Source organism: Hyla sarda, chromosome 2 (genome assembly GCF_029499605.1).
Source record: "Hyla sarda isolate aHylSar1 chromosome 2, aHylSar1.hap1, whole genome shotgun sequence".
Classification (NCBI taxonomy): domain Eukaryota; kingdom Metazoa; phylum Chordata; class Amphibia; order Anura; family Hylidae; genus Hyla; species Hyla sarda.
Window position 1 is genome coordinate 183,527,462 of NC_079190.1, and position 25,878 is coordinate 183,553,339.

General features: G+C 43.3%; 1 protein-coding gene across 5 annotated transcripts in view; it reads left to right on the plus strand.

Annotated features, from left to right (window-relative positions):
- The window catches only part of OCA2 (OCA2 melanosomal transmembrane protein), a 429,791-nt gene that overhangs the window by 262,721 nt on the left and 141,192 nt on the right, over positions 1-25,878 (plus strand). For all 5 annotated transcript variants that reach the window (XM_056555890.1, XM_056555889.1, XM_056555886.1 and 2 more), the window contains 3 exons: positions 4,375-4,447; positions 22,724-22,881; positions 23,378-23,460. In XM_056555890.1, the coding sequence (XP_056411865.1) occupies positions 4,375-4,447; positions 22,724-22,881; positions 23,378-23,460 (314 nt within the window). The remainder of the gene's footprint in view (positions 1-4,374; positions 4,448-22,723; positions 22,882-23,377; positions 23,461-25,878) is intronic.

Genomic DNA, 25,878 nt, shown 5'->3' on the forward strand with positions numbered 1-25,878 from the left:
TGCTACCCTTAGCACACATCTAATATCCACGGTTGCTAAAATGGACAGAGATGTCAGCAGAGAGTACCAGAAAAATTAGGCATGTACACATGGATGAAAAATTGGGTATTGCCGCAGCTGTAGTAGCGACCAGTAAAATTGCAGCATCATAACAAGTGCAGCAGCAGAGGCCAGAAAAATTAGGCATGTACACATGGATGAAAATTTGGTATTGCCGCAGCTGTAGCAGCGGCCAGAAAAATTTGTTTGTTTCTCCAAGCTGAAAGTGTCCTAAAACATTGCGGCTTGAACCCTACTTGGTGGCGGATAAGTCACGCAAGTCATCCGGGATTCAGAGTTCAAATACAGCAGCGTGTGGACCATTTTTAGCCCAAGGCAGCTCATCTGATCAGGCCTTGTTAAGTCAAATGTATCGCCCAGTGTCAGTCCCTTTGGGATCCATCCCTCATTCATCTTAAGAAAGGTGAGGTAATCCAGACTTTTTTGACCAAGGCGACTCCTCTTCTCAGTGACAATACCTCCTGCTGCATTGAAGGTCCTTTCTGACAGGACACTTGAAGCGGGACAGGCCAGAAGTTCAAGCGCAAATTGGAATAGCTCAGGCCACAGGTCAAGCCAACACACCCAGTAGTCAAGGGGTTCATCGCTCCTCAGAGTGTCGATATCTGCAGTTAAGGCCAGGTAGTCTGCTACCTGTTGGTCAAGTCATTCTCTGATGGTGGACCCCGAAGGGCTGTGGCGATGCGTAGGACTTAAGAAGCTCTGCATGTCCTCCATCAACAGCAGGTCTGTAAAGCATCCTGTCCTTGCCGGCGTGATTGTGGGAGGAGGATTACTTTCACCTCTTCCCCGGTTAGATCCCTGTTGTGCTGTAACATGACCCTTATACGCTGTCTACAGCATACTTCTTAATTTATTTTGGACCTGCTGAATCCTTTCCGCCTTGCTGTAATGCGGTAACATGTCAGGCACTTTATGTTTATACCGGGGGTCTAGTAGCGAGGACACCCAGTACAGGTCGTTCTCCTTCATCCTTTTTATACGAGGGTCCTTCAACAGGCACGACAGCATGAAAGACTCCATTTGCACAAGGACGGATTCCGAGCTACTCATGTCCCCTTCCTCGTCCTCACTGATGTCAGAGAAGGTATAATCATCTCCCCCCCCCCCCCCAGCCACGTACAACACCACAGGAACCAGATAGGTGACAAGGAGCACCCTGGGATGCCTGCTGTGGTTGTTCTTATTCCTCCTCTTCAAAGCCACATTCCTCTTCTGACTCCTCTTCCTCACAGTCCTCTTCCAGCGTTGCCGCAGGTCCAGCAAGCGATGCTGATAAGGCTGTTTCTGGTGGTGATGGTGTCCACAACTCTTCCTCTTCACGCTCATCTACGGCCTGATCCAGCAGTCTTAGCAGGGCACGCTCCAGGAAGAAAACAAACGGTATGATGTCGCTGATGGTGCCTTCGGTGCGACTGACTAGGTTTGTCACCTCCTCAAAAGGACGCATGAGCCTACAGGCATTGCGAGTCCTCCAGTAACGTGGAAAAAAAATTCCCAGCTCCGCAGATGATGTCCTAGCACCCCGGTCATACAAATATTCGTTGACGGCTTTTTCTTGTTGGAGCAGGCGGTCGAACATTAGGAGGGTTGAATTCCAACACCAACACCTTCACCGCTATCTGACACCTCAAGAAAGGATGCAGAAGCGGGTACAACATCATCATCACACCGTACATCCATGTGTGTAATGCTGCCTGACTGAGACATATCCCTGTTAACTACATCCTCTGGCAATAATGGTTGCGCATCACTCATGTCTTCAAACTGATGTGTGAATAACTCCTTTGACGGATCAAGTAAAGCTGCTGTGGTGCTAGTGTTGGTGGTGGCGGCAGGTGGGCAAGTGGTAGCATGAGAGGTGCTCGAAGCTAAGCTAGAGGAGGAGAAGGATGGAGCATCAAGGTTCCAAGTGGAAGCTGCAGTAGATTGGGTGTCTTGTGATAGCCAGTCAACTAAGTCCTCAGAACTTTGGGGGTTACAGGTACGTGGCTTCTGAACACTGGCCATTCTAGGGCCAAAGGGAATCCCAGCAACACGACGGCCCCTGCGGGGTAGCCTTCCTCTGCCTGTCATTTTTTTTGGTTAAATTTGCACAAGTGTCACACCAAATGTGATTTGCACTAGGGTGACACAATTTGCCCTGCAGGCAAAAAAAATGGCATCTGTGATGTGATTTGCACTAGTGTGACAATGAGCAAAAAAGCTTGCCAGCGGAGTTCCCCTTTTAAGCAGTGGTCGCCAACCAGGGTGCCTCCAGCTGTTGCAAAACACATGGACTGAAATCTTTCAGACCTTTGAATACTGTAGTAGTTAGTTGCTTGAAGGAACTTAAGTTTGATTCTGGAGTACCCCTTTTAACCAGCGGTTCCCTCCCAACCAGGGTGCCTCCAGCTGTTGCAAGACACATGGACTGATCTTTCAGCCCTAAAAAGAGCTTTTTTAGGTGCTGTCCTTTAAAGCAGATGTTACACTAGTGCTTTAGAAGTAAACTGGACCCTGAATACACCACCTAGCAGCAACCTAGCTATCGCTTTCCCTATATAGCAGAAGCAGCTTCTCTGACCCTCCACTTCCTAAGCCTGCAGCATGCTGAATGAGGGTAAAATGGCATCCGTGCAAGAGGTAGGAGGGTCTGGAAGGGAGGGACTGCTGCTGATTGGCTGTAATGTGTCTGCTGACTCTGACTCGCAGGGTCAAAGTTTACTGCAATGTTACTGCAAAGTATAGGGGGCGGATCGAACTTCCCATATGTTCGCCCGGCGTTGCGAACGCGAAAATGCTAAATTCGCCGGGAACTGTTCGCCGGCGAACAATTTGCGACACCTCTAGTGTAGGGGAGAACAACTGTGTACAAAATGCAAGAGAAGAACGTACACACCTCCCTTGTGAAGTGTAGCCATCTCAAATAGAAGGGGAGGGAGAAGACGAGCAAGGGAAACAAATAGGAGAAAGGACAGGAATAGGGAACAGGCTGGGAGTCTCAGTGTTGGTAACTCGTGTGAGTTCGTACCTTTGGGTCTGATGCACTGCCACCGGTCTCCAGTCAGTATAATGGCATCACATTTGGTTCTCTGAAATCAGTGGAGGACACATAGGACAGCCAGGGAGACCAGATCAGCGGAAACCTTCGAAGCTGGTTCCTCGAGTCCGCTATGAGTTCCTCCATTCGACACACCTGAGAAACCTCTTTGAGCCAGGAGGAGAATGTGGGGGGAGTGGTCGACTTCCACAATCTAGGTATAACTGTTCTCGTAGACATCAATAGAAAGTGGGCTAACCGTGTTGCTGGTATAAGCGAGGCCTGTGGTAGAATGGACAGCAGTACTATTGGTGGACATTTAGCCAAAAGGAGGGAGGTGAGGGAACAAATCGTAGTGATGACTGAAGACCAATAGTCCTCAAGCAAGGGGCAGGTTAGCCAGATATGCGTCATTGTTCCCCCCCCGGTTGTCCACATCTCCAGCAGAGATCTGGAACTTAAGGGTATGTGCGTGAGAGCAGCATAGGGACCCTATACCACCTTGTGTTGATTTTGTAGTTAGTTTCATGTGTGCGAGAGGAGATCAAGGCCTTGAGACATAGGGTAAAGATCCTTTTCCAGTCCTCATCCGATAAAGAGAGCCCTATTTCCTTTTCCCAGGCTAAACGAAATGGAGGAAGGGCCGGGGACCCGTCCTCCAATATCATCGAGTATAGGGCGCTAATAGCATGAGCTACTATCGTGAATTGAGAGCAAAGGTTTTCAAACCTCGTCAACGGGCGGTGGAAAGTATATATAGTTTCTTATGAAAAACTATTCCCACCAAAATCTTATTTATCCCTTCTAATGTGCTTACCATATTGATAATATAACTACTCACTTTTTATATATAAAACAGACACATAAGACTTGGTAATGGTACAAGCATATTTTTATGTCTTTGAACATCATGTTTATGACTAAGCACAATCGGCATATGAAAATCATTGGCAGGTGGTTTTTTGGACTGTTTAACAATGTGCAAATAAAACCTACATTGTGTAACTTGAAAAATCATTGTAAAGATTTGCCAAATAAAACCTACATTTTTCTCTGTGGATCTATGGCAGAACAAAGAGCTATATATTCTAACTAACCATATGATTACTATAATGGTAGAGATTAAAGCATTAGAGATAGGATAACCCGGCTGAAAGCATTGTATTTGTTTAGTCTATGACGCCTATTTGCAGTGCGGAGATGTTGTCTTATTATGCGGTGCTGATTACATTGATGAAAAATAATTTCTATGCAGAAGTAATTTTAGTAACCTGTTTTTTGTTTTGCTGCAGATATTATTTAGTACTTATTCTGATAAAAGCAGCCCCTGGCAGATGTTGGCCCTGTCATCTCTGGAAAGCTACAGTATCCTTTTGTCACTTGCTATTCTCTCTCATCATTGAGTGTAATGCAGTTTAATTTAAGGTGATATATAATGGTTCTGCTGCTGCTCAAAGTGTGACACTTACAGAGATTCACTTTCTCACTGTCTGAGATCCCCCCCCTCCCCTTCTGCCGAATTAATTTCAAAGTAGAATATTTCTTGTCTCACAAAAACTGTTCTTCTTTTGGATCTAATCCAAATGATATTGTGCTTGTTGAAATACAGTAGCTGAAAATCTTGTTATATTTTTTTTTTTCTACCTTTCCATCTCTTTCCAGATTGACATCAAAGTAAGAGCTCTTAAAGGCTGGAACTCAACTGAGTTTTTTTTTTTGCAAAAACACCGTAAAAAATGCCAATTTTCCTGCACAGATGTTAGCTTCAAGTCAATAGTAAACTTCAAAATGCCAGATTCACTTGGCATTTTTCAGTTTGGCGTTTTTCAGCAATTTCGGGCTCAGAGGCAGGATTTTCAAATCGCCCGACAAAACCTAGTTTGGCGTTTTTTTCCTTGAAATCGGGGCGTTTTCATCCCATAGAAGTCTATGGGAGAGCAAAAACGCCAAGAAAAACGCCATGTTGGTTTAAAATTTTGCGTTTTTGCAGGGAGTTTTTATTCTTTTTTGGATTTTAGCGATCCAAAAAGATGATGGAGATACCTTTTTTTATAAAAATTTTGTTGGGTACCATAAAAAATAATAAAAAAGATCCAGTAGTGATGGAAAAAATTGTATCGAACGAGATTAATCTTTTTTATTACAAAATGTTTATTAATTTTTAAACAGGTATCAATTGATGTGGGCGGGTAGAGCACTAAAAATGTAGCCGACAATAATAAAAATGTGTGTGTGTGTGTGTGTGTTTTTCACTTTATATATTTTTTATTTTTTTTTAGGTAGTACTACTACTCCCATCATGAAACACACTTTTCCATGATGGGAGTAGTAGTACCTGTACTAATTGACAGATCGCCCGTTGCGATCCTCCTATATAATGTAATGTATAGATGCGTCCAGCCCCTCTTCTATGGTCCCCTGCACTGACGTATATATGCACACATTCATATCTCCTGCAGAGAGCTGTGATTGGCCAGATGGTTCCAGCCTATCACAGGTTTAGGAATATGTGTATATATACGGCAGTGCAGGGGACCATAGAAGAGCGGCCGCTGCATCCATACATTATACAGGAGGATCACAGCGGGTGTCAGTAGTGATACCCGCTGTGATCTTTCCTTAACTACAAGTACTACTACTCCCAACATGAAGTACACTCTGCTTCATGCTGGGAGCTGTAGTACCTGCAGTAATAGACAGATTGCAGCGGGTGGCAGAAGTTACACTCGCTGCGATCTGTCTATTAATGCAGGTACTACAGCTCCCAGCATGGAGCAGAGTATGCTCCATGTTGGGAGTAGGAGTACCTGCAGGTAAGAACAGATCACAGCGGGTATCACTACTGACACCCGCTGCAATCGTCCTGTCTATAGCAGAGATGGAGCGGCTGTATACAGCGCTATACTCCAGGCCGGCCACTCGTTCATTCATATTTTCCTCAGAGCTGTGATTGGCTGCAACCATCCGGCCAATCACAGCTCTGGGTGGAAAATGGGAACGGCCAGTGATGTGAATAGAACATCACTCAGAGGTTGTATAGAGCCGCATCTCTGCTATATTATGAACGATCACGTCGGGTGTCAGGACTGACACCCGAGGCAATATGTCTATAGTACAGGTACTACTACTCCCAGCATGGAACAGTGTGTTCCATGCTGGGAGTAGTAGTACTACATAAAACATTTGAAAAAAAGAGACAAAAAGTTACACACACACTTTATAAAAAAAAAAAGTGTTAAAATTTTGTTATAAAAAATAAACATTTAATCATTTTAATCGTATTGACCCTCAGAATAAAGAACACACGTCATTTTTACCATAAATTGTACGGCGTGAAAACGAAACCTTCCAAAATTAGCAAAATTGCGTTTTTCGTTTTAATTTCCCCACAAAAATAGTGTTTTTTGGTTGCGCCATACATTTTATGATATAATGAGTTGTGTCATTACAAAGGACAACTGGTCGCGCAAAAAACAAGCTCTCATACTAGTCTGTGGATGAAAATGTAAAAGTTATGATTTTTAGAAGGCGAGGAGGAAAAAATGAAAACGTAAAAATTAAATTGTCTGAGTCCTTAAGGCCAAAATGGGCTGAGTCCTTAAGGGGTTAAAGAGGCTTCATTGTTTTTACAAGATACAATTTTTAGCAGTTGAGTCACATTTACCAGGACTGTTTTTCATGTCACCTTGTATTAGAGTACTCCCTCCGCTCAAGTCTAACTTCAACTCTTCATGGTGATCCTAATTTGGCATGGAAAATTTTTATCCACTAATTGATAAAACACCTTGTTGGTCTGAAGTTCCATGCACATGACAGGGCTGAGCATGTGGCATGGCATACGCTGAATGCAGAGGTCTTGTGGCTCTGTAGTGCTGAGCCCTGGCGCTTGGAGTTGCAATGTTGTGCTGCCTTCTATGTAATATAACATAACTGAACATGCCATAAACTCTTATGTCAAGTACAAAATTTGGCAGATCAGAGGTACAGTAATGTCATGAAGGTAATGTGTGTTTTATGGCTCCGCACAGTTTAGAGGTTTTATAATACCAATACCTTTTTAGAGCTAGCAAGAAAATTTTAGAGTAGAGTTCCAAAATGATCACATAATGATCAATAAGGTGCATGCTAAAGGGTTTCTGTACCCGAACCCAAATACTTGCACCTCTACTGACCCAAAAGTTCAAGAAAAGACAGCTCCAATATATTCAAAACCTAGCAATCAGGCCATGTAAATTTTGGGGTTCTGTCGTCATTAAAGGGGTTCTACGGTGCTTAAACATCTTATCCCCTATCCAAAAGATGGGGGAGAAGATGCCTGATCGTGGGAGTCCCGCCGCTGGGGACCCCCGGGATCATGCACGCGGCACCCCATTTGTAATCAGTCCCCAGAGCGTGTTCGCTCCGGGACTGATTACCGGCGACTACAGGGCGGGTGGCGTGTGACATCACGCCTGCGCCGGCATGTGATGTCACGCTCCGCCCCTCAATGCAAGCCTACGGGAGAGGGCGTGATAGCTATCTTGCACTCTCCTGTAGGCTTGCATTGCAGTAAAACTCTCCTCGGTGAGCATTATTGCTTTTGAATTTCACACTGTACATGTTACGTTGTCACACTAGGAGCGATTTTCCTTTCGTTCATAGTTACTGTAATCCTGTGACATGTGAAAATAGATCCAATCAAGTATGCTGAAATCCTAGAAGAAAATATCATGTCTTAAAGCTTGTTTTTCATTGAACCTTTCAACAGAAAAGTGTTCACCAAGGCTTAGTTTTAAAAGTCCTAAAAGATCCTGGGGGGGGGCTGTCACAGTCACCTAAACTGGGATTTAAAGAGGGCAGTTGCATCATGCAAACCCAATAAGTAAACTAGAGGTCATTGCCCATGAGGGGATCCAGACAGTAAGAAAAGAAAAAATTATCTATGTTGCACAAAAAATGCAAGTATCCCTTCAGTTAAATGTTTAATTCTCCAAAAGAGCTTAAATGTAGGCAATAAACTTTAGGATTTCTCATAAGTATCACTAGATGCCTGCAATTATTGTGCAATTTCAAGAATTATTTATTTTTAACTGTCTGTATAAAATTTGGGTAAAGTTCACTGAGGTAGTTGTTCCAGCAACTAACATCACGCTGCATATCCTGGGCCCCTTACTGCATTTTGTTAATTGTGTTTAATTGCAGTAAAGCATGGTCTCTCTCCTCTCTTCTCTCTCCTGTCCTCTCTCCTGTCCTCTCTTCTCTTCTCTCTTCTCTCGCCTGTCTTCTATCTCTCGTATCTCTCCTTTCACCCTCTCTCTCTTGCTCGCTCTTTCTGCACCTCTCTTGCTCGCTCTTTCTGCACCTCTCTTGCTCGCTCTTTCTGCGCCTCTCTTGCTCGCGCTCTCTGCGCCTCTCTTGCTCGCTGTCTCTGCGCCTCTCTTGCTCGCTCTCTCTGCGCCTCTCTTGCTCGCTCTCTCTGCGCCTCTCTTGCTCGCTCTCTCTGCGCCTCTCTTGCTCGCTCTCTCTGCGCCTCTCTTGCTCGCTCTCTCTGCGCCTCTCTTGCTCGCTCTCTGTGCGCCTCTCTTGCTCGCTCTCTGTGCGCCTCTCCTGCTCGCTCTCTGTGCGCCTCTCCTGCTCGCTCTCTGTGCGCCTCTCCTGCTCGCTCTCTGTGCGCCTCTCCTGCTCGCTCTCTGTGCGCCTCTCCTGCTCGCTCTCTGTGCGCCTCTCCTGCTCGCTCTCTGTGCGACTCTCCTGCTCGCTCTCTGTGCGACTCTCCTGCTCGCTCTCTGTGCGACTCTCCTGCTCGCTCTCTGTGCGACTCTCCTGCTCGCTCTCTGTGCGACTCTCCTGCTCGCTCTCTGTGCGACTCTCCTGCTCGCTCTCTGTGCGACTCTCCTGCTCGCTCTCTGTGCGACTCTCCTGCTCGCTCTCTGTGCGACTCTCCTGCTCGCTCTCTGTGCGACTCTCCTGCTCGCTCTCTGTGCGACTCTCCTGCTCGCTCTCTGTGCGACTCTCCTGCTCGCTCTCTGTGCGCCTCTCCTGCTCGCTCTCTGTGCGCCTCTCCTGCTCGCTCTCTGTGCGCCTCTCCTGCTCGCTCTCTGTGCGCCTCTCCTGCTCGCTCTCTGTGCGCCTCTCCTGCTCGCTCTCTGTGCGCCTCTCATGCTCGCTCTCTGTGCGCCTCTCATGCTCGCTCTCTGTGCGCCTCTCATGCTCGCTCTCTGTGCGCCTCTCCTGCTCGCTCTCTTAAGGTATGGTTAAGAGGACTAGGATAATGTTCTATATCTATGTCTTGTGTGCTGTTTTATAAAGAAAAACTTATATACTGCATATCAATACCTATCCATGAGAGATATACAGTGTATAGATGTTTGATGCTCTGCACCCTTCATTCCTTTTCAGATGACTATACAACAACAATTAGTACAGAATCAATTTTGTACAACGCTTAGAGTATATATCACTCCCATGAAGAAAAACCAATTGCAGCTTGGTGGTTAATGGCCATACAGTAGATTATAGTTAGATGGGTGCTATACATCCGATGAAGATAGTTCCTCCAGAAGTATACAGTCCCATAAAGAATGCAGCAATGTCACTTAATGAGTGAATGCAATGGATACTTCAATAGTATTGTTTCCAGAATGTCAATGTAGCAATATCAACTAGTAAATGGATGTTGTGTATCCGATGAAGGTTGTAATTCCTGTAAGGTAAGTTGGTACACTGTACCACTCACTGCTTGTACATGGCTTCAAGCAAATACCGCTGTGGGCTGGCTGTATGGAGAGACCTTTCCAGCTGCTGGAAAATATTCTAGGAGGTCTTCTGTTGTTCTCATGTGATGTAAATAGAGCTAGTTGGTTGAAGCAGTTGGCAGTATCAGTCCATGAGTGTTCTCATGGTGGATAAAGCATGCTCAAGATATCCTTTTAAATCTGGTGTGGCAATGTTCTGGCCCTTGATATTATAGCAATAGATGTGGTGGTCTCAAGTACTTGAGCCCTGGCATCAGTCTTCTTCCAGGTTCTCAATACACCACATTGCTGCTCAGCCCAACACTGACCAAGGGGGCACAATGTTTTGGCCAGCAGTTCACTAAACCACAGCGTGACATTTTGACCACAGGGAACCAGGAAAAGGAGCAAACCAGGGAATGCAGCTGGACAGCTGAGACACTGGGGAGCTGCAGGAGTTAAATAGATGTTCATTTTTCATAACTGACAGAACCCTTTGAAATATAATAAGATAACTCACAATTGGTAGTACAGCTTTGTAGTCACCCATTGTAGTCATTGAAAATAAGAAAGTCCAGTGGAATATAACAAACAAACATAATACAGAACCAATGAGAAAGCAAAAACCCACAAAACTGACTTAGGAGAAAAAAAATGTACACTTTATTTCATATCACAAAATATAACAATAAAAGCAAGGGGCATAGAAGAGAAGGAAGATGAGAACTGAGGAAGTATAGTTTCCTTGTGGTGGAAGTACCATCCAATGGTGGGTAACTAGGGAAGGGGGTCTCTTGCACTTGCCTGTACTCTGCATGCACAGTTTTTTTTCTTAGGTCTTTGACCTGATGGCCTTTATTTGTGCACTAGTCACTTTGCATATAATCCTGATGGTATTTGTGAGTATGTATTCGGCATTTACGCGTATGCAAAACTATCATGTTACTGTAGGTCTTTGTGTAAACCTGTACTACCAGTGCATTATTTATTTCTTGTTACGCATACATGAGAGCATTTTGATATTTGTGCCCCTGTGTACCCCCATTCCCCAGTTCCCATCTTTTTCTTCTATGCCCCTTGCTTTTATTGTTGTATTTTGTGTTATGAAATAAAGTTTAAATATTTTACTCCAAAGTCCGTTTTGGTGGTTTTTGCTTTCTCATAGGTACTATAATACAGCTTTGTAGTAGGTAGGTCTTCTGCCAATGTCTCAATTCACTTTGGCAAACAGTTTGCGATGTCAATCTAACTGTACCTTGAATAATTTACATTCTAATCATCAAGACTCGGAGCTCTCCTTAGCCATTTCCTTATTAAGGCTGGATTATAACATTCTAGCACAAATAATAGTAAATTGTACTCTGAGTACAATTTAAATCTCCTTCCTCTTTCATTATGCTGACAAAAACTGTAGACATCCTCCTCATCCCATACTTGCTAATTTGCTTCTAAACTTAGAAACTCTGTTCTGCTCAGAATGGCACAACTGCATTTATCACAATTAAAGCCTAAAACAAAAGACTGCTGCTTGCTTCTGGCCACGTGAAAACACCTTCTATGTTTTTGTCACTGAATTTCTCATTATTGTAGCACCCAGTATTTTACATTTCAATGAATTATCACAATAAAAAGCTTTAGTTCGCTAAGATATTTGCCCCTTTTGTTACATCAAGTGAATGTTTGGTGGTTAACTTCGGATAACATATTTTTCTCTGCTGTTGCTGGGTATTCTATATATTTTTTAGAGTCTTACAAGAGTCTTCCCATTTCTAAGATCTTAAACTTATGGACATAGATACCCAATTCTTGTGCATAGACTTATTTTTATTAATTTCTATTTTAGCTGTGAAAATAGTTGTCTTATTAAAGGGGTATTCCAGGAATTTTGTTTTTATTTGACTATGCTACAGGGGCTGTAAAGTTAGTGCAGTTCATAATATAGTGTCTGTACATCTGTTTGATGTTGGTCTCGCAATTCTCCTGTGCTCTTTTCCCAGATGTTTATTTTTAACAGCATACAAAATGAGTGTCTTATTAGATTTTCCCAGGTTTCAATGAGGTCCAAGACATTACATCACTAGTCAGGTTTTAAATGGGTGGAACGACCTCTGAGTGGGAGGAAGATCACTAGTCTACTGATTTCAGCACAGCATGGATGCCAGCACACATGTCCTTCAATGGGTGGGGTGGCTGATGTGATCCTGGAATTTGTAGTTGGAGGGAGGGAACTCCAACAGGAAATAACCATTTAACAAAAAAGAAATGAGCAGCGTTATAGCGGAATCATAGCACAGCCATTTAGCTCAAAAACAATATACACATCATAAAGGGTGTACTACACCAGGAATCCTGTCTAATAGCTTAACCCCTTAAGGACCAAGGACGTACCGGTACGTCCTTGGTCCTGCTCTCCTGATATAATGCAGGGTTACACAGTGCGCAGTGCCGATTGTGGCGCTGCGCGCTATTAACCCTTTAGCCGCGTGCTCAGAGCTGAGCCGCGCGGCTAAAAGCGAAAGTGAAAGTTGCCGGCTAGCCCAGTCGGGCTGTTTGGGATAGCCACAACTAATCGCGGCATCCCGAACAACTTACAGGACAGCGGGAGGGCCCCTACCTGCCTCCTCGCTGTCCGATCGCCGAATGACTGCTCAGTGCCTGAGATCCAGGCATGAGCAGTCATGCGGCAGAATCGTCGATCACTGGTTTCCTATGAGAAACCAGTGATCAATGATCAGTGTGTGCAGTGTTATAGGTCCCTATGGGACCTATAACACTGCAAAAAAAAGTGAAAAAAAAAAGTGAATAAAGATCATTTAACTCCTCCCCTATTAAAAGTTTGAATCACCCCCCTTTTCCAATAAAAAAAAAAACAGTGTAAATAAAAATAAAATAAACATATATGGTATCACCGTGTGCGGAAATGTCAGAATTATAAAAATATATCATTAATCCGCACGGTCAATGGCGTGCGCGCAAAAAAATTCCAAAGTCCAAAATAGTGCATTTTTGGTCACTTTTTATATCATTTAAAAATGAATAAAAAGCGATCAATAAGTCCTATCAATGCAAAAATGGTACTGTTAAAAACTTCAGATCACGGCGCAAAACATGAGCCCTCATGCCGCCCCATACACGGAAAAATAAAGTTATAGGGGTCAGAAGATGACAATTTTAAACATATTAATTTTCCTGCATGTACCGTATTTATCGGCGTATAACACGCTCTTTTTAGGCTAAAATTTTTAGCCTAAAGTCTGTGTGCGTGTTATACGCCGATACACCCCCAGGAAAGGCCGGGGGAGAGAGGCTGTCGCTGCCCGCTTCTCTCCCCCTGCCTTTCCTGGGGTCTAGAGCGCTGCTATCGGCCCTTTACACCCCCTGGTTATCGGCGCCCCTGCCCGTTCTGTCCCCCTGACTATCGGTGCCGGCGCCGATAGCCAGGGAGAGAGAAGCGGGGGAGAGAAGGGGCAGCGGCACCCATTGCCGGCGCCGCTGCCCCGTTGCCTCCCCCCATCCCCGGTGGCATAATTACCTGAGTCGGGTCCGCGCTGCTCCAGGCCTCCGTCGTGCGTCCCCGGCGTCATTGCTATGCGCTGAACGGCGCGGCGCATGACGTCAGAGCGCCGCGCCGTGCATAGCAACGACGCTGGGGACGCACGACGGAGGCCTAGAGCAGCGCGGACCCGACTCAGGTAATTTTGCCACCGGGGATAGGGGGAGGTAACGGGGCAGCGGCGCCGTCAATGGGTGCCACTGACCCTTCTCTCCCCCTGGCTGTCGGCGCCGATAACCAGGGGGTGAAAAGGGCCGACAGCAGCGCTCTAGACCCCAGGAAAGGCAGGGGGAGAGAAGCGGGCAGCGACGGCCTCTCTCCCCCTGCCTTTCCTGGGGGTATATCGGGGTATACACGCGCACACACGCACCCTCATTTTATCATGGATATTTGGGTAAAAAACTTTTTTTACCCAAATATCCTTGGTAAAATGAGGGTGCGTGTTATAGGCCGGTGCGTGGTATACCCCGATAAATACGGTAGTTATGATTTTTTCCAGAAGTCCGACAAAATCAAACCTATATAAGTAGGGTATCATTTTAATCGTATGGACCTACAGAATAAAGATAAGGTGTCATTTTTACCGAAAAATGTACTACGTAGAAAGGGAAGCCCCCAAAAGTTACAAAACAGCGTTTTTTTCAATTTTGTCGCACAATGATTTTTTTTTTCCGTTTCACCGTAGATTTTTGGGCAAAATGACTGACGTCATTACAAAGTAGAATTGGTGGTGCAAAAAATAAGCCATCATATGGATTTTTAGGTGCAAAATTGAAAGTTATGATTTTTTAAAGGCAAGGAGCAAAAAACGAAAATGCAAAAAACGGAAAACCCCCCGGTCCTTAAGGGGTTAAGCACAAAGCCAATGTTTTTTTTTTTTTATAACCAGTTTCAATCTTTTATATTGAAATGTCTTCTTGAGATCCCCTTCTAACTTGCTAAGTTTACTTAAAAGCTTGTAATTTTACGTATGGCTTGTAAAGATTACTACCTATAATTTGATTTCCAATTTGCTATATTTTTCAGACTTGGGTTTTCATTCAATCATGTTGTATGCTTGTTCTCTAGAATTTTGCATATACAATGAACATTATGGACCCAATCACCTATGTAAAAGAAACCTTTCTGTAAAAGAATATTTTGTTCTAGGTGAAGAACAAGTTAATGGCATGTCTCAGGGTGAGATGACTGTTTTAATCATACATAATTCACATTCTTTTCATCCTAGGACTTCTATTTTCAATGCATTTATTGATGATTTTTCATCTAAGCTCCACAAAGCCGTAAGCAATCGTATGTAATCTAGTTCTCTTTGCAACCAAGAGGAATGAGTGAATAGAACTGCTGGGTGTCTTTATTTTGTGTATGTGTATGAGCTGTATAGCTCGAAGAACAGAAGCGTAGTAGCATAAATATTCCTTTAACCCCTTAAGGACTCAGCGTTTTCCATTTTTGCATTTTCATTTTTTCCTTATTCCCTTCTAAATATCATAACGCTTTCAATTTTGCACATAAAATTCCATATGATGGCTTATTTTTTGCGCCATCAATTCTGATTTTCAGTGACATTAGTCATTTTACCAAAAAATCCATGGCAAAATTCATTGTGTGACAAAATTGAAGAAAAAAAATTAATTTTGTTGGCTTCCGTTTTTACGCAGTGCATTTTTTGGTAAAAATGACACCTTATCTTTATTCTGTAGGTCCATACGATGAAAATGATACCCTACTTATATAGGTTTGATTTTGTCGTACTTCTGAAAAAAATCATAACTACTTGAAGGAAAATGCATACGTTTAAAATTGTCCCCCATACCCCTATAGCTTTTATTTTTCTGCGTACGGGCCGGTATTAGGACTCATTTTTTTGCACCGTGTTCTGAAGTATTTATTGGTACCATTTTTGCATTGATCAGACTTTTTATATCATAAAAAAAAAAAAAAAGTGACCAAAAACCCTTTTATTTACAGGTTTTTTTTTTTTTATGAAAAACGAGGGTGATTCAAACAGTGTGATGCACACACTGATCTTTTACCCTGATCCCTGCAAAGCCATAGCTTTGCATGGATCAGCATAATAGGGGGTTGATTGCTCAAGTCTGTAGCCCAGGCTTGGAGCAATCATATGCCGATCAGACGCGACTGAGTAAGGTAAGGGGGCCTCCGCTAGTGTCCTAGCTGATCGGGACATCGCGATAGGTCCCGATCAGCCCGACTGAGCTGCCGGAAAGCTTTGACTTTCGTTTTCAACGCGGTGATCAACTTTGATCACCGTGTCTGAAGAGTTAATAGCGCGCGGCACAACGATCTGTGCCGTGCTATTAGCCCAGGGTCACAGCTATCAATAGCAGCCAGGACCAACCCAGTGTGACGCGCGGAGTCACTGTTGAAACCAATATTTGGCATGGGAGGAAGGGCTGATTTTTTAAGTAGTTCAAAAAAATAAAAAAAATCATGGCAAATCCTTGTATTGGCTAAAACATCTTTCAGAAGACTATGGGGGGGGGGGGAATTTATCAAAACTTTTAAAGCAAAAAAGTGGATTGGTTTCCCATAGCAATCAATCAGATTGCTTCTTTCATTTTTTCAGGGAACTTTTTAAAAATGAAAGAAGCAAACTGGTTGCTCTGAGCAATTGCACCACTTTTCCTCTGGACAGTTTTTGATAAATCTCCCTCCATATGTATATGATATACTATGAATATTTGTCTAAATAGACATCCTGTTGCCATTGACAGTGGGAGCGACAATGTTCAATGTTCAGAGTCATCCTGCCTTTTTTTTTTTTGCAAGTTAAGGTGAATCTGTCAGCTCCATTTTATGCTGGATAGCTGTTGGGGTATAAAAGCAAACTGTACCCTTCCTGGAGCTGATGGATGTTGCCAAACATAAAATCACCTTTTGATTTCTTAGCCAAAGGTCAAGGAGTTGGAGCCGAGCTGTTTAAATCCCACACTTTGACACTCCTCCTCAATTTCCAGCACCTCCTCCATTGACATACTGGGATTTACATCAGACAAGGAGAGGCTGGGAGCCAATTTTCTAAATGTGAAAACCACCATCGGTCTTATACCCTTTCCAATTGTGTCTGCAGCTTTTAGCAACAAAACATTCCATTTAAACCCTATTCACATGTCTGGGTATGCCACAATATACATTTCATCCAAATTACTAGAAATGTAAAAAAAAATAAAGTTTTTATTAAAGTTTATTTTTATTTTTTTTACTTGTGAGCAATTTTCTTTAGTGGCTAATAGACAGCATCCATTACTTAGCTAAGGCATGGCATTAGGCTGCAAAATGGAAAATTCTAATCCCATTTTTTCCCCAGTACCCACTGGCAGGCCCGGAGTACCAAAAAAAAGGCATTTCATGTCTGGGGCTTGTCACGATGCCGGCTGGCAGGAGGTGGATCCTCTGTGCCAGAGAGGGATTGGCGTGGACCGTGCTAGTGGACCGGTTCTAAGTCACTACTGGTTTTCACCAGAGCCCGCCGCAAAGCGGGATGGTCTTGCTGCGGCGGTAGTGACCAGGTCGTATCCACTAGCAACGGCTCAACCTCTCTGACTGCTGAAGATAGGCGCGGTACAAGGGAGTAGACAGAAGCAAGGTCGGACGTAGCAGAAGGTCGGGGGCAGGCGGCAAGGTTCGTAGTCAGGGTGGATAGCAGAAGTTCTGGTACACAGGTTTTAGACACACAAAACGCTTTCACTAGGCACAAGGGCAACAAGATCCGGCAAGGGAGTGCAAGGGAGGAGCTCAGATATAGCCAGGGAGCAGGTGGGAGCCAATTAAGCTAATTGGGCCAGGCACCAATCATTGGTGCACTGGCCCTTTAAGTCTCAGGGAGCTGGCGCGCGCGCGCCCTAGAGAGCGGAGCCGCGCGCGCCAGCACATGACAGCAGGAGACGGGAACGGGTAAGTGACCTGGGATGCGATTCGCGAGCGGGCGCGTCCCGCTGTGCGAATCGCATCCCCGACGGCCATGACAGTGCAGCGCTCCCGGTCAGCGGGACCGACCGGGGTGCTGCGGAGAGAGAGACGCCGTACGCGCTCCGGGGAGGAGCGGGGACCCGGAGCGCTAGGCGTAACAGGGCTGTTGCAGGCTGGCAATGGGCAAAATAAATAGCCCTCCTTGCCACCCTGGTAATTTCAGGTTCTTGCTGTTAAAGGGGTACTCCGCCCCTAGACATCTTATCCCCTATTGAAAGGATAGGGGATAAGATGTCAGATCGCAGGGGTCCCACCGCTGGGGACTCCCAGGATCTCGGCTGCAGGACCCACCTGTTGCTGCTTCCGGAAATGCTGGAGGCTTGTTTTTTTTTAATAAAACTTTATAGATATAGATTTATAGGTGATGGCACCCTCTTTAGCTGTGCACCCCTCCCCCTTTCTCACAGGTGGAGTTTTAAATGGATCCAGCATGTCACCCAGTCAGAGGCTATATGCCCAGCAGAGGTGAGTGGATAGTTGAGGGTTAGGCTCAGAATTTGTGCTAGGTTCCCATCCTAAATGAGGCCACCTCCCCGTGGTGGATGGGGGACACGTTTTGATCAAAATGTGCGCTAAGAGCCTCAATTTAATCTCAACACCTATGTTCCACAATTGGCCACATACATACCAAACAGCTGCATCCAGGCATCAGGATGGTAAGAGTTATTCATTTTGCCTATTGCCTCCCCATTTTATCTCACTTTGTATAACTCAATTTTTTTATAACCTTTTTACATGAAATAAAGTTTTGGACTATTATCTCAGGAGCTGTACTCCTATGTAAGTGAGCTGACTTTGTGAGGCACATCACAATAATTTTTTTTTATAAATAAAAGCAATACATTGTTGAACTTTTAGAACTTAGCTTGGAGGAAATATATAAGTTAGTCTAAGTTTTGTCAAGGCTTGGTTTACACATTTTGACACTTATGTAGTTGTAATATGTCATCAAGTCAGATGTTTTGTTTTATAAATGTGTTACATTTAATGGTTAGGCTGTTTATATGAAGGGCCACGTGGTTTTGTTTTTATGCTGCTGCCAGATGTTAGCTGTAAGGCATTAAGCGAACAAGATTTTTGGAATGGCATTTCGTCTGCCACTTTCTAAAGGCTTCTTTATAGGAAAAGAACACACATTTCTAAAATGTTGATTATAAAAGCCTCAAGTGCAGTAAAAACAGGGTGTAGAGACCGAGGAAAGTTTAGGAAGAACTGCCCTGTAATTGAAGGAACTCCACCTCCCAAACTCATAACAGGAGAATACAATTGTGAGGTTTTGGAGTTGACGGTCTCTAACAGCACCCACATGCAGTGGCAAATGGCTGTATGGAATTACTGGTAGAATGTGTGGTCATTGGTCACCGCATCTAGGCATGGTTTCATCAGCATGTGGCAACCACAACATTAGAATGTGCCTCTTAATTAAAGAATTACTGTCATAAAAAAAGAAAAAAAAACTTTTGACATTTCATAGAGACATGTTAAAAATGTTGAACCCCTAACTGGTTTCAAGAACAAACAAAAGGATTGTTGCAGAAGAGGACTCGATCTTCTGCAGCGTGGTGAGACTGGAAGAGAAGTGTTAAGATAAACGCTGATACTGGCTCATTCTAGAGATCGGTGGGGGTCTCGGTACCCAGACCCCGACTAATTAAAACTTTGGACATGTCACTGTCATTTTAAAAGCTTTGTTAAAGGGTAACTCTGCCGCAAAACAACTTATCCCCTATCGAAAGGATACAGCGGTAGGACCCCCGGGATGTCCTCTGCAGCACCCCAGTCATCCGTTTCATGGAGCAGGCTCCACTGCTGCCAGCCCAGAGATCGCGGGGGTCCCCAGCTGCAGCATCCCCCGTGATTAGACATCTTATCCCTTATACCACCTTAGTGCACAAGAACCAAGAAAAAATTATAATAAAACATGATTGTACTTTATTAGGTATCAAGTTAAAAAAACATACATAGAACATAATGAATACACGGACATCACTATAAGACACTGGAATACTATAGATAGATACGTATGGATCAATGGATACACTGAAAATAGCAGCAAAAGAAGGATAACATATAGTTATCACTAATAGGGTCTCAACATACACAAGGGGAACCACAGAGCAGTAAACTGCTAAGCAGAATTGGATAAGTATAAACAAGAATGCAGTATAAGAAAGTGCCCAGAGTGTATTAAGGATGCCAGACCATACCTACCAACCCCAGGATCGTTTCGATTTCTATAATGCTTCCTCAGGGGGTCAGGGGGTCACCAACTGAGGAAGCATTATAGAAAGCGAAACGATCATTGGGGTTGGTAGGTATGGTCTGGCATCCTTAACCCCTTAAGGACCAAGGACGTACCGGTACATCCTTGGTCCTGCTCTCCTGATATAACGCGGGGTTACACAGTAACCCTGCATCATATCACGGCGGGCCCGGCGTCATAGTGAAGCCGGGACCCACCTCTAATAGCTGAGCCGCGCGGCTAAAAGCGAAAGGGAAAGTTGCCGGCTAGCTTAGTCGGGCTGTTCGGGATAGCCGCGGCGAAATCGCGGCATCCTGAACAGCTTACAGGACATCGGGAGGGCCCCTACCTGCCTCCTCGCTGTCCGATCGCCAAATGACTGCTCAGTGCCTGAGATCCAGGCATGAGCAGTCATGCGGCAGAATAGACGATCACTGGTTTCCTATGAGAAACCAGTGATCAATGATGATCAGTGTGTGCAGTGTTATAAGTCCCTATGGGACCTATGACACTGCAAAAAAAAAGTGAAAAAAAAAAGTGAATAAAGATCATTTAACTCCTCCCCTATTAAAAGTTTGAATCCCCCCCCTTTTCCAATAAAAAAAAGTGTAAATAAAAATAAACATATATGGTATCACCGTGTGCGGAAATGTCCGAATTATAAAAATATATCATTAATTGAACCACTCGGTCAATGGCGTGCGCACAAAAAAATTCCAAAGTCCAAAATAGTGCATAAGTCCTATCGATGCAAAAATGGTACCATTTAAAACTTCAGATCACGGCGAAAAAAATTAGCCCTCATACCGTCCCATACACGGAAAAATAAAAAGTTATAGGGGTCAGAAGATGACAATTTTAAACGTATTCATTTTCCTGCATGTAGTTATGATTTTTTCCAGAAGTCCGACAAAATGAAACCTATATAAGTAGGGTATCATTTTAATCGTATGGACCTACAGAATAAAGATAAGGTATAATTTTTACCGAAAAATGTACTACGTAGAAACGGAAGCCCCCAAAAGTTACAAAACAACGTTTATTTTTCAATTTTGTCGCACAATGATTTTTTTTGCCGATTCACCGTAGATTTTTGGGCAAAATGACTGACGTCATTACAAAGTAGAATTGGTGGCGCAAAAAATAAGCCATCATATGGAATTTTAGGTGCAAAATTGAAAGAGTTATGATTTTTTAAAGGCAAGGAGCAAAAAACACAAATGCAAAAAAAAAGACCGGTCATTAAGGGGTTAATACACTCTGGGCACTTTCTTATACTGCATTCTTGTTTATACTTATCCAATTCTGCTTAGCAGTTTACTGTTCTGTGGTCCCCCTTGTGTATGTTCAGACACTATTAGTGATAATTATGTTATCTTTCTTTTGCTGCTATTTTGAGTGTATCCATTGATCTATACCTATCTATCTATAGTATTCCAGTGTCTTATATTGATGTCCGTGTATTCATTGTGTTCTATGTATGTTTTTTAACTTGATACCTAATAAAGTACAATCATGTTTTATTATAATTTTTTCTTGGTTCTTGTGCACTAATTTATACAAATTTTCTGTGGTATAATCTTAAGAGTGCACACTCACTTACTAGCAGTAGTAAGGTGTTCAATTTTGGTGTTGATCTTATCCTTTGGGTGGGGGATAAGATGTTTTCCGGCAGGGTACCCCTTTTACCCCTTAAGGACCCAGGGTTTTTCTGTTTTTGCATTTTTGTTTTTTCCTCCTTGCCTTTAAAAAACCATCACCCTTTCAATTTTGCACCTAAAAATCCATATGATGGCTTATTTTTTGCGCCACTAATTCAACTTTGTAATGACGTCAGTCATTTTACCCAAAAGTATACGGCGAAACAGGAAAAAAAAATCATTGAGACAAAATTGAAAAAAACATGCCATTTTGAAAATTTTGGGGTCTTCCGTTTCTAGATAGTACATTTTTCGGTAAAGATGACACCTTCTCTTTATTCTGTAGGTCCATATGATTAAAATTCTACCCTACTTATGTAGGTTTGATTTTGTCATACTTCTGGAAAAAATCATAACTACATGCAGGAAAATCTATCCGTTTAAAATTGTCATCGTCTGACTCCTATAACTTTTTTATTTTATTTTTCCGAATATGGGGAGGTATGAGGGCAAATTTTTTGCACCGTGACATGAAGTTTTTAGCGGTAAAATTTTTTTATTGATAGGACTTATGGATCGTTTTTTATTCATTTTTTGATGAGATAAAAAGTGACCAAAACTACCCTATTTCCCTTTATTCACTTTTTTTGCAATGTTATAGCCCCCATAGGGGCTATAACACTGCACACACTGATCTTTTACATTGATCAACGGTTTCTCATAGGAAACCATTGATCAATGATTCTGCTAACCGGCAACGATTTACTTTCACTTTAGATGCGGCGTTCAACTTTGAACGCTGCGTCTAAAGGGTTAATAGCGCACAGCACCGTGATCAGTGCCGCATGCTATTAGCCACGGGTCCCGGCCATTGTTAGAGGCCAGGCCTGACCTGCTATGACTCGGAGCCAGGCCGTGGCCCCATGTTATAGAACAGGAGCGGACTCAGGACGTACATTTACGTCATGGGTCCTTAAGAGGTTAAAGGACAGTTATGCTTTCACTAAAGAACTAGCAAACTATGCTAGGGGCTGTTCTCTCCACCAACTCTGACCTACCCCTGTGCCCTGTGTCAGTGCCATATAAATATTGCTATCATGATAAATGCCAAGATATATGAAAAGAGATTTCCTGCTCTATCTATACACAATAAATAATTCCAAAAATGATCTTATTGCTGGAACTATATGTATTTGTTGCCCTTTTTTCCCATTAAGAGAACTTTCTTGTTAGTTTCCGACATTTGTATCTTATTTAAAACTTTGTAATCTTGCCCTTTGATAAGTCAAGTATGATGATAATGCAACGTAGTTTGTCTTCTGATACTGTCCGCTGACCTTCAAAGATCAAAGTGCCATATAAACAAGCCTCTAAGAAAACATTATGCACTTTCTTTCCTTTCTTCATTCTGTTTCCTGATGCATTTTATGTTACCCCAGTGACTATACATAAATGTATGTCTCATCTATAAATAATATGCCCTTAACAATTTTCTATAAGCTGCAAATCTTACGGACTTTCGAGGCGCTGCACTTCTGAAACTTGAAGTTGATGGCCCATTTGCTGGAGATTTGATTGATCAACGTAATGAAGAATATATTCTTATTCAAATTGTGCAGCTGGATGACCCCTTATCTAGAAGACGTCGGCCTACACAGGTGTGTGACCTACACTTAAAGTGTTTTTGTCTGTTATGTATTTGTTTTATTATGTGAAATCATACACATTGGGATTATGGTGTATGCGTTAGATTACATTTTTGTTATTATTGTATAATTATCACGTATGAGGCTGACACAAAGTCCTTCATCATATGCCATACAACAAAAGGGTATTCTTGCAGTATTATTCACGCAGATTGGTAATTGTAACATCATTTTGCCACTTATTATGGCTTGTTGGAATTTTTATGAAGTTTTCATGACATTTTTTAAGCTGTTTTTCATAAAAAGAGCCAAGTATATGTTGAACTCTGCAATATTAGCTTATGTCTGTATTAGGATGATATATTTCATGTAGCATTGTCCTATAAAGGTCACATAATTCAAAGTTCTAATATACTCTGAATTGCCCTTTTTATGCTATGCAGTCACAACCAATCTTTTAAACCGTTTTTGCCTTGGCATGCAGTGCAAGTGATTCACTATTTTGCAGGTGATACACAATTGGACTCTGGCTCTGAATCCGAGAAAAACAGAACATATTGTAAAAGAAAGAACATTTGAAATTTTAAACAGGTTTGTATTGTGATTTTTCTACTTTGATATGGGAATTATGGTTGCATTCTAAGGAAAGGAATTTACATTAATGACATAACATTGCTAGAAAGCGTGCTTCTGGTTGACAATTATCTTGTAAGGGTCTATTCACATATACAGTATTCTACGCACATTGGTGCGCAGATTTGCTGCACCAGATTAAAAGCTGTGTTTAGTCATTCTGTTTCCATTGAAATCTTCAGCAGAAAATCGGACTGTACGTGTGAATAGACCATAAAGGACTTTCCTGCTAAATGTGTACCGTATATACTCGAGTATAAGCCGACCCGAATATAAGCCAAGGCCCCTAATTTTACCCCAAAACCCAGGAAAAGTTATTGACTCGATTAGAAGCCTAGGGTGGGAAATACATCATCCCCCCATGTAATCATCCAGACCCCGTCATCATCCCCCCCTTCATCATCACCGCCTGTCAATCCCTTCATCAGTGGTCTTCAACCTGCGGACCTCCAGATGTTGCAAAACTACAACTCCCAGCATGCCCGGACAGCCATCGGCTGTTCAGGCATGCTGGGAGTTGTAGTTTTGAAACATCTGGAGGTCTGCAGGTTGAAGACCACTGCGTGGCCTTCGTCATCATCCAGCCCCCCTTTTTGTTTTGTACTCGCCTCCCCACGGCGGGAAGTTAGGGTGAGCTGGTCCGGGCCATCTATGTTGCAGGGACCGTCCGGTGGGGATGATTAGTCGTTGCAGGCTGTCCATTTTCACCGGGGGGGGGGGGGGGGCCTCTTCTCCGCGCTTCGGGCCCAGCCCCGGACTATTGACGTTGCCTTGATGACAACGCACAGGGACATTCATGCGCAACCACCAGACGGTCCCTGCAGCATAGGTGGCCCGGACCAGCTCACCCTAACTTCCCGCCGAGGGGAGGTGAGTACAAAACAAAAAGGGGGGGGGGCTGGATGATAACGAAGGGCTCAGTGGTCTTCAACCTGTGGACCTCCTGAGGTTTCAAAACTACAACACCCAGCATGCCCGGAGTTTTAGTTTTGCAACATCTGGAGGTCCGCAGGTTGAAGACCACTGATAAAGGGATTGACAGGCGGAGAGTTCACTCGAGTATAAGCAGAGGGGGGCGTTTTCAGCATGAAAAAACGTGCTGGAAAACTCTGCTTATACTAGAGTATGCACAGTATTTGGAAAGAGGTAAACTGTCTCACTGAATCAATGCCACAAGCACTTACCGTATATGTTCCCTTGGAGATAACTAGGTGATGTGTGAGTCATCTGCAGTCAGAGCTTTCAGGAAGTTACAACAATGAACTTAAGAGTTATAAATAAAGACGCAGGTTTTCCAGGTTGCTGTAAAAGGATAACATGTTTATCAGCCGTTTTCAGAAAATTTTTAAGCTGATGCATTTTAGGGCTCAAGTAACATATTGGCCCTCATTTACTACAACATGTTTTGTCGGGTTGTGTGCCAGATTCTGTCGCATTGCGCCAGCAATTCTGTCTGCGCCAGATTTTGCTCTAGAATTGAAAAAACCCCGACTAACTCTCTATTTTGCTAAGAGAACCTGAAAAAGGGGCATGGCCGCTGGGAAAAGGGGTGTGGTCTCCAAGGGGGCGTGGTCTCTGGTGCAGACAGGGAATGCGTGTTCCCGGCATTTTCCTCATAAACCCAACATATTTACTATGGTTTCCACATAAAATGTGGTGGATTTGAGCTGAGGAAAACCCTAGAGATCAGAGCATGTGTAAAAAAAAGCGTAGGGAAAGTGGAAAATGTTGGGAAACCGTGGAAAATAAATTGTAGGGAATTAAAACCCACAAAGAAACCTACACAACACTCTTAGTAAATAAGGGCCACTGTGTATATGTAATGGAGTGCAGAGGTGGCAGTACCCAGGCCCTGGTGCATATGAAGGCCCACAGGGCCCCTCTGATACATTAGATTTGAGTATCATAAATGTTACGTCGTACCTGGTTGGAGTTCAGGTTTATGTTGTGGACCAGGAGTTTCAAGTTACAATCTTGGATTATAACTGCAACACCCAAAATCATAATTTGTTTTTTAATTTTATTACACCATTAACAGTTGTCACACTTTAGATGGACACCAACGGTTACTGCTTCCATGGCCAACTCTTTAAATAAATGCATATCCAGGGCAGGGCATATCCACTAGATTGATGAAGTTCTCGCCTCAGGACTGCAGGGGCAGAATTTTAGCCTTCAGCTTCATAGTCATGTACACACTTGGCCAAAGAATTATTGTACATTGCACTTTTGCAGTGGTTATGCTACAGATTACTGCAAAATCCACCACACAACTGCCATGTACAGTTATCTCTTATCATAGAATTGTCCCCAGAAATGGTTGAAAGACCTGGCAGATGAGTCACATGATATGCAGGTCCTCAAGCCTGAATGTGG